We start from the raw sequence: 13,706 nt of genomic DNA, 5'->3' as shown, positions 1-13,706 counted from the left end.
ACTTTGTAATATTTTGTAACAGAAGATTACAGACTGCTTAATTTAGAATGGACACAAATTTACTGGCTAAAATTTCTAGAGGATGGGAAGTCCAAGATGAAGGAAACAGAATCTAGTAAAGTCCTTCTTGTTGCACCACCCCACAATAAGAGAAGAAAAGGCAAGAGAACTCGTGATAGGAAAGGTCTCTCTTATACCTTTGGCCATTTTACAGGGGCCCTTAAGCCCTTGCAGAAAGGCTTGCTTTTATGAAGTAAGTGCTGTTTATTAAAGGTCTTACTTATTATTTATTATGTTAGGGAATAGGCTTTATCTACTAATCATGGAAGGGGCAAAAATCACTTGATCATATCTTTCTGCTCCTGGTCCCCATTTCCCCTTTAAGTTATGTTAATATTGATTTATATCTAGGTGCTTTAATATTGAGTGCATATATATTTCTTTTCTTTTCTTTTTTTATTAAGAATTTTTTATTCATTTTACAGACCAATCAAAGATTCCTCTCTTCCCTCCTCCCACCCCCAGCCTCCCCATCCCAACCCACCCCACAATCCCCCCAACAAGAAGGCAAGGCCTCCCATGGGGAGGTGCATCCAGCAGAGGCAAGTCCAAGACCCTCCCCCTGCCTCAAGGCTGCATGAGGCGTCCCATCATAGGTAGTGGGCTACAAAAATCCCCCTCATGCACCAGGGATGGATTCTGATTCTACCACCAGGGGTCCCCTCAAGCAGATTAAGTTACCCAACTGTCTCACCATGCATAGGGCCTAGTCCAGTCCCTTGCAGTCTCCACAGCCATTGATCCAACTTTCATGAGTTCCCACTAGTTTGGTTTGATCATCTCTGCAAGTTTCCTCATCATGATCTTGATTCACTTGCTCATAGAATCCCTCTTCTCTCTATCTCCTACTGGACACCTGGAGCTCTGCCTGGTGTTTTGCTGTGGATCACTGCATCTGCCTCCATCAGTTATTGGAGAAAAGCTCTGTTATGACAGTTAGGGTATTCACTGATATGATCTCTGGGGCAAGCCAGCTCAGTTCAGGCACCCTCTTCACTATTTTAGTAGTTCAAGCTGGGGTCTGTATAATATTTATAATCCTTTTGATGAAGTATATTTTCTCTTATGAGACATTTTGAGTGAAACATTACTTTTTCTTATGGAGGAATAGTCATTGCTGCTCTCTTCTGGTTTCCATTAGAATAGAGTAATATTTTTCCATCCCTTCAATTTTCATCTTAGCCTGTGAATGAGAAGCTGATGTGAGGAGTCTCTTTATAGATAGAATCTTGGTTTTCTTAATCCACTCAGTACTTAATCCACTCTATATCTTGTCTTTTGATTGGAGAACTTAAACTTGCATGTATACTCATTACTGATTGGTAAGGAGTTATTGCTAAACTCTTCATTGTTTTCAGACTCCGTTATGGTTTCTTTGCTCCTTTCTTCCTCTGTTTCTGATATTGCTTTTGATTTGTTGATGCTTTGTGATAGTATGGTTTGATTTCTATCCCTTTGTCCTTTCTATATTTGCTAGAAGCCCTTCCTCTGCTGTTGTCATAAAGTTTGTAAAACATATTTTACAATTAGAGTTTATTTCAAAGAAATACTTGACTTCAACCTCATACAAAACTCCACACAGTTACTTCTCTCAGTTCCCACAATGTTCTGCTACTTATATCAAACTTTACATCTTTTTTAATGCAATCCACTAGCAAATTATTATGGATATACTTGTTTTTGATATACTTTTATCTTATTTTATTATTTTTTGAGACAGGATTTCTCGGTTTAGTCCTTGGTGTCCTGAAACTCACTCTGTAGACCAGGCTGGCCCTGATACAAATCTGTCTGCCTCTGCCTCCTGAGTGCTAGGATTAAAGGCCTATGCTACCACGCTCAGCTTAATGCTTTTATTTTTTGATTATTTTTTTTGGTATTTTAAATGTTATTGTTAAAAGTTATTTACACACAGCCATTACAGTGTATTCTAAATTAGAATTTAATTTTTTAATATTTCCTGGTATAGTTTCTACTTTCATATATTTTTTCATGAAGTTTAACTGAGAATCCTTTTATGTAAAGTCATAAGACAGGCCTGGAGGGAATGAGCTCCCTTAGCTTTTGTTTATCTGGGAATAGCTTTATCACACCTTCATTTCTCAAGGAGAGCTTTGATGTGTATACTATTTTTGGTTGACAGTTTTTCTTTCAGCGTACACAATACAGTGTCCATTCCCTATGGGCCTGCAAGGTGGCTAACGACCAACTTACTAGTAGGATCATTGAAATTACCTTGGATATGACAAACTGCTCTTATCCTTTTGCTTTCAGACTTTTTCAAGTTTGTCTTTTGGTATTCTAATTCTAATGCTTCTCAGAGCAGGCTTTGGTTGTCCTTGCTTGGCGTCCTTTGAGCGGCAAGAATCTGGATTTCTATATCCTTGCCAAGATTTGGGAAGTTTTGCATTCATTAAACTAATTTCTTTATCAACTAATTATTTCTCTCATCTTGCTCTCCTCTAACATTTCCATAAGGTATAATTTCTTGAATGTATGATATGCTTCCTCTGGCCTCTTTCCTTTTCTTCTTGTTCTTTTAACTGGCTAATTTGAAACAACTTGTCTTCAAGGTTGCTTGTTCTTCTGCATAGCTTTGTTATTACATCAGCCCCCAAGATTTCTGTTCCATGGTTTCATTCCTTTCTTTTTTTCTTTTCATTTTTGAGGCAGGGTCTAACGTATCCCTGATTGGCCTCAAACGTAATATGAAACTGAGGTTATCCTGAAACTCCTGGTATTCCTGCATCCACTTCTTAAATTTTGAGTTTATACGTGTGTGCCACCATGCTCACTTGTTTCATGTTATTTGGCGAAATATTTGTATATTCATCTCCCAATTTTGTTCTTGCATCGTTTTCCTGGTGTCATTTAGTTGTTTGTTTGTGATTGCTTGCATCTCATTAAGATCCTGCAAGATGACTATTTTGAATTTATTTCCATGCAGTCCATAGAATTCCATTTCCTGAGGGTTGCTATGAAGAGCTTCATTAGTTTTCTTTGATGGTGAATGTTTTCCTGATTCTTTATGATTCTTGTAGCCTTGAGTTGGTGTCTGTGCATTTGAATGAGCAAATACTTCTTCCCATTTTTAGACTGGCTTCAGTAAGTAAAACCTCTTCTTGTTGGTTCTGCAGGCTATCTGGATTACCTCTGGGATAACAGCCAAGTGGCCCTGAAACTACACCATTTGACTGCTTTGGGATCTGCAGTGTGATACACAAAATTTCTGCTATAAGCGTCTTTGTACAGTTTGGGTCCTACCTAGACCCATGGTGAACTTATTGTCCCCATGATCTTGGTAAGTTGGGCTCCCATTTAGAAAGGGGCCATCCATAGTTTATTTTCCAGATGATGGGCCCTGCATGAGGTAGCCTACCAAGTTCATGGAATGGTTCTTACAAGGTCATGGGACAGGTCCTCAGATGAGAACAAAGTACCCTAAACCATTCTGAGAAGGGCTGGAATTAAGTCACAGAACTATTTTTTTTTTAAATTTGCAGCTGAGACTAAGATCCTCAGGTCAGCTTCTAGAGACATAGATAGGCCCCTGGGTGAGTAGGGCTGCTCCTGGACCATAGTAAGTGGTAAGAGAATCTATGGGGCACAATTCATTAGGCTTACCTCTCAAGGTATGCATTGTTATGTCTACTCCTGATGGTCCCTGTGCAGGCAGAGTTGTTCCCAGATTGGTTAAAAGAGGATGAAGATAAGTCATGTATTACTTCAGAGTTCTCATCTGGGACTAAGGTGAGCAAGTCTGTCAGCCAAGGCATGTATAGACATAACTCCTAGGTCCCTTGAAAGATGGTGCTAGTGGAAGGACCAAGGCCAAACAGATAAAACTCTAAGTCCATAGGAGAAGATAGGCATTTCCAGATCAGTAGCTAGCCATGGTCAGTAAGCTATCTAGCTAAATAGGTATAAGTAAATCTATCTAAAAGAAATTCTTCCTCTTCAACCTGGACTCCACTATAGTTTTACCAACCCTATCTGAATTCCAAAGCTCCCATAAAAGTACTTCTGGTTGTGGATGACCACCGCTCATGGAAAATCATCAGAAGGTCTCTTATTCAGCCATCTTACTAACTCCTGGCTAGGTAACTACTATTCTTTCCATTACTGTTCTTATTAAATTAACCTTACTGCCCTTGGGATTTATTTCCAATCCCAGGGTATTAGTTGAGAAAGAGTGAATGGCTTAGATACCTAAGTTGCCTTCTGTAGTTAAATGGTCATAGCTATAGACTAGCAGGAATAGTCAACATAACAAATGAAATAAAGCAGATGAATGAGTAGTTAGCTGTCCTCTTACAGAGGCTGGTAGAAGCAGGGATATGCACCCTATTTCATTCTTTTGTCTTCTTATTTTGAGATTGGCATTTCTCTTCTTCTACAGCTATGTTAGAGAACTGACTTGCTTTGTGCTTTTCAGTGTTATCTTCTGGTATTCAAGATGGGGAAGGAAGCAGGAAAGCATTTTCCAAGTCTGATACCTAAGCTTTAAAACTGGGATTGGAGTCCAGGATCATGACAAATTCTATTATATGAAGAAATTGTGTAGATTTTCCTGGGTGCAGGGAAAAGTCTATGACATTCTTTGGGCTCTGAAACGGATCTCTAATCCAAAAAGACTAGTGCATCAGGTCTGAGATAAGATAGTAGTTTTACAACACTGCCTTGAAGGGCAAATTCTGAGGTTGTGCTTTATGACAGCCTGCTGGGCAATAAATTTGTGTGTATCTATAGGGTGGAAAAAGAAGTATTCATTGGAAGAGGTTGAGATTTGCAGGAACAAAGGGAAGTGATTTTACAAGCATTTATTCATGCATGAACCTTCCCTTCCACTCAGTGCAATCGCTACTGTTCACCTCCAGAACTCCATTCCTCAACCTGACCTTTTATCTTCTCCACAAAAACGTTTCTACCTTTTTGCAGTCAAAAATACAATCCAAGCAATTTGAAGTCTCCACCAGGAGGGCAGGGATCATGCCTTCTGTATCTACACATACTCAGTGCCTTACATGGTGTACATAGTCAACGTTTAATAACTATTGAAGTCCCATAAATGTAATTGGCTTGGCTTTTTTTTGGAAGAATGAGGAATGAATCACAACACTTCTGTGAGCAATTATAGCATGCACTGTTTAAAAACAAAATGTAGGTGATGTTTTTAATTGTGAAAAGTCAAAGACAATGACCTCTGGGTTCTATTTTTTTAAGGAAGGATATGGTAATTTGTAAAGGGCATGGATTGTTCAAAGATTTGTCTCCTCAATGACTGTAAACTATAAGTTAGCGTTAACAACTTAGAAAACTATAAAACGGATGGCACTCATCTAATTTCAGTACAGCAATTAGAGCACTTCTTGAGATGACATGGAAAAAAAAGAAATGTGGTTACTATAGCAGTAAATTGGTCTCCAAGAAATTCTTTTATTTTCTTAGGAAAAAATAATAAATGTCTATAATAGAGTAGCCAAATGATAATGAAAATAATCCACAAAAAAGAATCTATCTGAAAACCAAAAAAATAATCCAAAATAAGTGCTGCAATGGGGGGTGGGGAGAACAAAGTAAGACAAGCAAAGGGATGCCAATATTTAAGGAGAGAATTTTATAGTGTTATTAAAATGATGAGTGTTTTTCTGAATTTCCTTAGTGGCTAAGAAAATGGAATATTTTATTAAATAGAAGGGGAATTTATCTTGTGTATGATACAGACATTAAACCACATGCTACCTGAGAGAACCAGTAAAAAGGGGATTATTTTATAAGAGCTAAACTTTTCGGTCAGTACAAATTATGGCAGATGGATGACTAAACGTATGGGAAGGCACAGGAAAGTTTTGAAATGCATGAAGACTTTCATTATTGGGAAATCCACTGGTTCAAAATTTTGGTTTAATGAGTTTGAAGGTACAGGATACTACTGTGTCATCATGCTTGAATTTATTTTGCTAAAATAAAGTATCCCATTACTTTTATAAAGAAAAATTTGTTGTCTGGCGATTAAAAGGCAGCATGTTTTAGGACCACATGTTTACTATTTCCATTTTATCCAGACTCCCTGGCTTTTAGCCACTAGATGAATTCTTTTCAAAAGGCCTTTCTTCTCACAATGTGGGGTCTTGTATTTCTTAATTAACAACAATTGAAATCATTGCTCATTGTATTGTAGATTGCAAGTGTACTAATAGGCTCAGATTTATTTCATTGATCCCTGCATTACCACTACCTGGCTCTGTGTATTATATAGAGCACAAACATGGCATACAAATACTTCACAAACGAGTGAAAAATTGTTTTCTGAGGCATGTAGTCAATAGCTGCTATTCAAATATTTGCAGAATTTTGAACTGTAGAACTTGGAGGGACCCACATAAGTCTGTAATTTTCAAAGAGTATTTTTTAAAAACCCATAGAATACACTATCAAACAGATCGAATCAGCCAAGCATTGTACAGGGAGTAAGGTATTTTTTCTCATGGAACTTGGAATTCAGGTCAAACTCCCTTCCACATTATAACTGCTTCTCTCTCACATATCCATGGCATATATGCAGATAGATATACGCACTACATTATAAAACAAGAATTAAGTGAATGGGAACCTCTACAAGTTCCAAAGAAGAAGGAAAATGGACTCTGATAATTTCCATACACCTGCTCAAGATCTCTGCTTCTTCTTCCTCAATTTTTATGACAAATTGGTAAAGAATGAAAGAGACAACTGTGGTGCTATCAGGAATTTGGTTGTCTTCTGTGATCTTGTGTTTTCTCCTCAAGTAGCTATCTTGTTGAATAGGGAATTTTGTAGTCTAATTCAGATGATCTGGCCAAGAGAGAGAGGGGGAGAGGGGAGAGGGGGAGAGAGAGGGGGGGAGAGAGGGGGGGAGGGAGAGACAGGGAGGGAGATACAGGGAGAGACAGAGGCAGAGACAGAGAGAACACTGAATTCAGACCTCTAAAGAATGACACCATAAAATAGGATGGCTCCATCAATAACCCCATTTTTTTTTTTTTGGTTTTTTTTTGAGACAGAGTTTCTCTGTGTGGCTTTGAAGCCTGTCCTGGATCTCGCTCTGTAGACCAGGCTGGCCTCAAACTCACAGAGATCTACCTGTCTCTGCCTCCTGAGTACTGGGATTAAAGGTGTGTGCCACTACTGCCTAGCCAACACCCCTATTTCTCACAACTAAAATCATATTTGAGCTTCATAGCATAGACAGTATGTGAGTGTGGACAATGCAGGGGAAGGCAGAAAGAAGTATGAGTCACCACAGCTTACTGAGATGATCTTACCAGGAGTAGTGAAATAGAGACGTTAATTTTCTTATTTTCCCACCTGACCTTGATTTCAGAGGTGAAAGGGGGGATTTTATTTATCATATTTTGATTGTCAGATTCATATTGCTGTATCAAAATATCTAAGAAAGACAACTTGAGTGGGAAATACATAATTTAGATCACAGTTCCAGAAGCTTTAAGCCGTGATTGGAGTTTGTGGCAACATAGTACATGTGACAGTAGTGCGTAGTGTAGAGTCCATTTGCCTCAGAATAGCTGAGAAGCAAATAAAAGAGGACAAAGTACCAATAATCCATTCAAGGGAATGCATACAGTGATGTAATTGTTTCTACTAGTTGTAAAGTTGAAGGAATGCCTAGGGTATTACTGAGACATAGTTTTGAGGTGTGTCTGGGAGGGCATTTCCATAGAGAATTAACAGAGAGAGGAGAGGCTAGCTGGAATATGAGTGGATTGATCCAATGGGCTAGAATCCTGGAATGAATAAAATGGAGAAAAGGAAATATCCAACTGAACTCCCACAGTCACACCTCTTCTCTGCTTTCTCATCCACAAGCCATTCTCACCACCACAGGTCCCTCATCATGATGGACTACATCATCTCAATCCATAAGTAAATAAACCTCTTTTTAAGTCACTTCATGTTCAGGATTTGGTCACAGTGTTAAGAAAAGTAACTAAAAGATGCCCCACATCCTAATGGTTCCACCGTCTACTAACAGTGCTATGGGCTAGTGAACAAACATATATAAATATCTTGGGGGATGCATTTCCATCTATACCAGAATGCATCTGATGGTTTAAAAAAGAATGGAAGATATGGTTCAGTAAATCCAAGTCCAATGCCTTACTCTTCAATTCCTCAGACTGAGTTTAGCTTGTTTCTAGAAAGAAGAGGAGATGCAGTTTAAATGACAATGTTGGAGCTTCAAATTGGTCATTCCCAAGTGTGAGTGTTTATGGGTTCTGGCCCAGATAATGTTAATGGTCAGGAAAGGACGATTTAATAGCACACAATTGAAGTCAATGATTGGAGAAAAATAAACTAGTCTCAGTGAATTGAAATTGCTCAATAAATACTCAGAAGAATGGCAGGCAGGGTGGCTGGCTGGGGAAAATGAGGGACAGGAAAATTGGGAATGTTTTTCAGATTCCTGTCTTAGAATTCTGCTCTACTGGAAAAGCCATGGTACAGTTAGAATGTGTGGAATGGTATGGTAACAAGTTAATAAATGAGGGTTTTCAGGCCCTTAAAGAAGAAGACTATCTTAGTCATCACAGAGACTTCAGCCCTTGTCAATACTTTGTTTTCACTTGAAGTGAGGAAGCTGGAAACATGGATGGGGATTTGATGGTTTCTTGGTTGGTAAAATGTATGGGTTCTGATGTATTGCACATTGGTTATCTAGATCAAGTACGGGAATAAAATACTCCACAGTGAGAAAAAGAAAGGGAAGAGAACCAAGAATGATTTGTTCAAACATATGTCTCACACTTCTATCAGTTAGAAACACTGAGTGGGTAAGAAACACTTACAGTACCTTCCCCTGTCATTTTGCATGTTGAGAATGAGTGTGTATGTAGTGTGTGCATGTGTATGTGTGCACATGCTTGTGAAGGCCCAAGGATAATATTCCCAGGTCTTCCTTGATCACCCTCTACCTTATTCTTCGAGTAAGGTCTCTTGATTGAACCCAGGGCTCGCCCACATGGCTTGTTTAGTTAGCTAGCTTGCTATGGGTATCCCTGTAATCTTCTAAGTCTTGAATTGCATGTGGGCCACCATGCCTACCCAAAATTTACTAAGGTTCTAGGGATCAAAACTCCAATCCTCAGGCTTGCTGTTCACACAGGAAGAGCTTTAAAATTTCTGAGCTATCTCCCCAGAATCCTCTTCCTGCTTATGGGCCATCCTTTTGCTTTGATTTCTCCTGATACAAGAGATTATAAGCCTCTATGGTCCCAAGTTTATTATGTGAATAACAAATCTTCCCAAACAACTTTCACAGCATAACAGAGACATGGAAGACATGCATGGTTCACAGTTCAGTGCACTGAAAACACCATCTCCTTATCATGCATGTGAGAGTCTCAGAGAAATTACAATTGCATATGGAAGAAAGTCTCCTCATATTATTTAGGGCTTCAGTCTAAATTTCGCTTAACAAAAAAATGAAATACAATCAGGCTATCCTATAAGAGCAGGCACTATTTTTCTGTGAAGAGCCTGATAGAAAGTAGTTTAGGCTTTGTGTGCCACACGATGTCTGTTCATCTCAGCTAGGGAAAAAGCATCCTTAGATAATATGCAAATGAATGAGTATGGCCATTTTTACTGTAAAACTCTATTTACAGAATCTGAAATTTGAATTTCATATGATTTTTAGGTGCCATGAAATACTCTTCACTTTTCTTTATTCCAGCCTCTTAAACTGTTTTATTTTAAAGAAAGAAGACATACTGCTATCTCACAGGTTTTGTGAAATTATGTGGCAGTTTGAATTTGGACTTGGAGCTGTTGCCTGCCATCTTGCCTTCTTAATTGGTTCATTTATTGTTTTACATATAAGTCAGATAGGGTTTACAGTTATGCCATTTTTCCTTGATAGTGCATTAAACAATGAGAAAAAAATTCTTAGGGGTGAAAAAAAAAAGCTTTCTAAATGCCCCAGGTAAGATTGCTAGGAAGCGATCACACTTTTAGATAGCTTTTTCTCCATCTTTGTCCTACAGCTAGCAATCCAGTCACAGCCAACCCAAACACAGATGTATTATGTCTTCTCCCCTTGTGCAAGCACAGGAATCAATAGGACTAATCACACAGGTATGTACTCAAAGGAAAACAAAATGGGACTTCTGCCATTAGACATAAAGATAGTCCTCCAGGAGACAAGCTGATAGAAAGCTCAGCTGGATGAGGCATGTCCGTGAGGGCACCCACATGCATCCCAAGATATAAGCTATCTGAAATGGCCTCAACCCAGAGGCTCTAAAAATAGTTCTTTCCATAGTTCTGCCTTTCTGATCCACAGAAAGATGTGAATCATTTATTCCCAGGTCAGGCCTTATTCCTGATGCAGGGTGAATGTGACACAAGTTTCAGTGTCTGTTCCCATGGAAGAATGATTTTGGAAATCTGGATACCCTATGAGTGCAAGTATGAATTATCCATCTGGTTGAAAGGTGTCATTATATTTGGTCCAGACTAATGAAGAATGACATAGTCCTTTGAGACTACTATAGAACATATTTTAGAGAGAGTAATTTATAAATAATAGAAGTTTGTTGCTCATGGGTCTGTAGCTTCAGAAGTCTAACAGGAAGGCAGCAGTAAATTCATAATCTGGTAAAGGCTTAATCCTCAAAGGCAGTACCTTTTGGCATTCTCATATGGCAGAAATAGCCTGATGTCGTGATATATTGTAGACCCTAATAAACTTGCCTGAGGATCAGAGGACAAAGCCAGCCACTAGATTAAACATAGAGGTCCGGCAATGGTGGCACACACCTTTAATCCCAGCACTTGAGATCTCATGCCTTTGCTTGAGAAGCACACATGCCTTTAATCCCAGAAAGTAATATGGCAGGGCAGAGAAAGGTATATAAGGCATGAGGAAACAGGAACTCACTCTCTTTAGGCTGAGGATTTCACAGAGGTAAGAATTAGTGGCTGGCTGCTTTGCTTCTCTGATCTTTCAGCTTTCACTCTGATATCTGGCTCTGGGTTTTTTATTAAAAGACCATCTAAGATTTGAACAACAGCCTGACAACTTTTTATAATGACATATATGAAGGAAATTTCCCAGGGGGGGAAAAAAAACCTCCCCAGTGGACTTTCTGCAAGGCCGATTAGCTGATTAGAACTTTAATGACTGTGCAGAGGTTGGGAAATTACAGATATAGAGTCAAATAACAATTTATCTTGGTCTATCTTTAACCTCCTAAATAGCCATTTCTTGTCTACCTCTGTGTCAGACCTAACATTTTGTGACTAACAGATAAAAATCTTTGGAATGTATTAACTTAGCAGAACATTAGCTTCCATCAACCAAAAGCTAAGAGAGTCATCAGATAGTATCTGAGGGCTCTAACAGAGGTTTCCCCATTCTGTTATAACTGCTTCTCTGATGTTTCCATCAAGGTACTTGTGTTGATTTATGACTTTCTTTGTTCTGTTACTACAAAATCTTCATGAAATCACTTCCACATTGGAGCATGGAATTTAACGTGATATAAATCTGTGTTCCTGGGCCATGCTCTAGTGATATGTATCTATCTGGCTTCAGACTAAACTATTATCGTCTTTGAGGTGAGGGTTGTGTTTTTGCATTTATACATATAATGGTACTAATCCCATTCCTGGAGGCTTCTCCATTATGATTTAATCACTTTCCCAAAGGACTCATCTCTCAAAGCTATTACAATAGATATTAGGCTGCAAAATATGAATTTGGATCTGAGAAGGACACAAGTATCTAGACCATGGCAATGACCTACTATGTGGGGACTGACGAGTTTTCGTAGCATATAGACTTTTTTTTGGCTCATGATAAGACTGGAGTGGTTGATCCCTCTAAAAATGACCACCCCCTCTTTTTCTATTTCTCTGTCTTCTTACCCATTTCCAAATTCTTCAAAGTCACTTAACTATTCATTACTTCATTGCGTAGTAGAAACAAAGTTTGAGGAAAAAAAAGGGGGGGGTCTTCCAAAATAATTAATACTTTTCCCAAATACAGAGGCACTTTTTGTTCTGAATGAGTCTGCATGCTAGGAGAGCTCTTCCTCAGTTTGAAGTGTTGTGATAGCTGCAGCTTCCACTTGAATCCTACTTGCTATCACCAAGTTATAATAGACAAACGTTACACCATCACACCTCTTTATTCGTCCACACCAGGGTATGAATGGATCTGTTCATGTAACAGGGTTTGCTTCACCTGAATCAATTCTAAGGGTTTCTTTTGCCATTCAGTCCCTGGGAAAGAACAGCTCAATGGGCTTTAAAACAGATTCTTTACCAGGATTTGGAAGTCATATAAAATGTGCTTTTGGATGCCCAATTAAAATATCACATAATAATCTGCACCTGCAATACAATTACACTAATAAAATCATATTTAACATCTTGGCTTTGACCTAATTATACTTTTGTTTCAGTTGATGATGTCAAAATGAATCACTCAGGCAAGTATGAAAAAAATCAGTGAACTTTATGTTTGTGTATCCATGGAATTATGTATATAAAATTACTCATCACTTTATGCTATATTTAGCTCCTGCATTTTGATGTTCCTGATTACAGAAAAATCAATGTGTTAGCAATTCTGGAAGGAAAGTAAATGCAACCTTTGGCTATAGTAATGGAAATAGGAATCATTAAAAGTTTGAACCTGTTTTTCTTTTTTTCTTTCTTTTATTAGAGGTTAGCATCACTGACGTTTCTATATCATGAATGTGTAGGCTCATGATTCTGCCCTGCTTTGGCCCACAGAAAGTTCTTTCTCTAGCAGATAAGGCATCAGAACTGTGCATCAGCCTTTGTGAAAGGGCATAATGAGGTACAGGTGAATGAGCATGTCACCTACCTGACCAGGTCGATGACCCTCTCTCTTGGTGCAGCACTGACTGGTTCATCATTAATCATTACAATCTGATCTCCTGGGATCAGCTTGCCTTCTGAGGGGCCACCTGAAAACAGACAAGAGAAAAACAGACAAGTTAGAATTCTTTTGGCCACTCATCTGAATTTCCTTCTCTCCTTCACAGCTCATTTTAAGCAAATGATGCTTTCAGCAAAAGCAAAATCCGATAACACCAGGGTCTTCTTTGGGACTATATGAGGACCAGTTTACACTTTGATTTGTCCCAGAGATCTGATTTGATCTCTGGGAGTGGGACTTTGGCCTTCATGGTTCTCTAAAACTTTAGCAGCAAGACGATACTAGACTATCAGTGCTTCCGGTGTATTTCCCCCTTTCTTTTATTTTATGTGTGTGGGTGTTTTGTTTACATTTATGTTTGTACACCACAGGTGTGCAGTACTTTCAGAGGCCAGAAAAGGAAATCAGATCTCTCTAGAGTTATAGATAGCTGTAAACTGCTGTGTGGGTTCTGGGGAATCAAACCCAGGACTCCTACAACATCAGCAAGTGCTCTTAACTTCTGAGCCATGTCTCCAGCTGCCATTTGTGTGACTCTTGAGGAAGGAAGGGATGAGAGTCAAAATATGTCCTCACATATAGGAACAAACCAGGCATGGTTCGGTTTAAACAAAATTGCATGCATTTGCTCAAGTATGGAGACAGCACACTCAACCACAGGGCGTTAGAAAAGACT

The 13,706-nt window shown here is 38.8% G+C and overlaps 1 protein-coding gene across 9 annotated transcripts in view; it reads right to left on the bottom strand.

Annotated features, from left to right (window-relative positions):
• Frmpd4 (FERM and PDZ domain containing 4) overlaps positions 1 to 13,706 on the bottom strand; it is a 937,357-nt gene that overhangs the window by 113,850 nt on the left and 809,801 nt on the right. For all 9 annotated transcript variants that reach the window (XM_037199121.1, XM_037199124.1, XM_037199122.1 and 6 more), the window contains one exon: positions 12,956 to 13,058. In XM_037199121.1, coding sequence (XP_037055016.1) covers positions 12,956 to 13,058 — 103 coding nt within the window. The remainder of the gene's footprint in view (positions 1 to 12,955; positions 13,059 to 13,706) is intronic.

The sequence above is a fragment of the Peromyscus leucopus genome, chromosome X (genome assembly GCF_004664715.2).
Source record: "Peromyscus leucopus breed LL Stock chromosome X, UCI_PerLeu_2.1, whole genome shotgun sequence".
Classification (NCBI taxonomy): domain Eukaryota; kingdom Metazoa; phylum Chordata; class Mammalia; order Rodentia; family Cricetidae; genus Peromyscus; species Peromyscus leucopus.
This window is presented reverse-complemented; position numbering and strand designations above follow the sequence as displayed.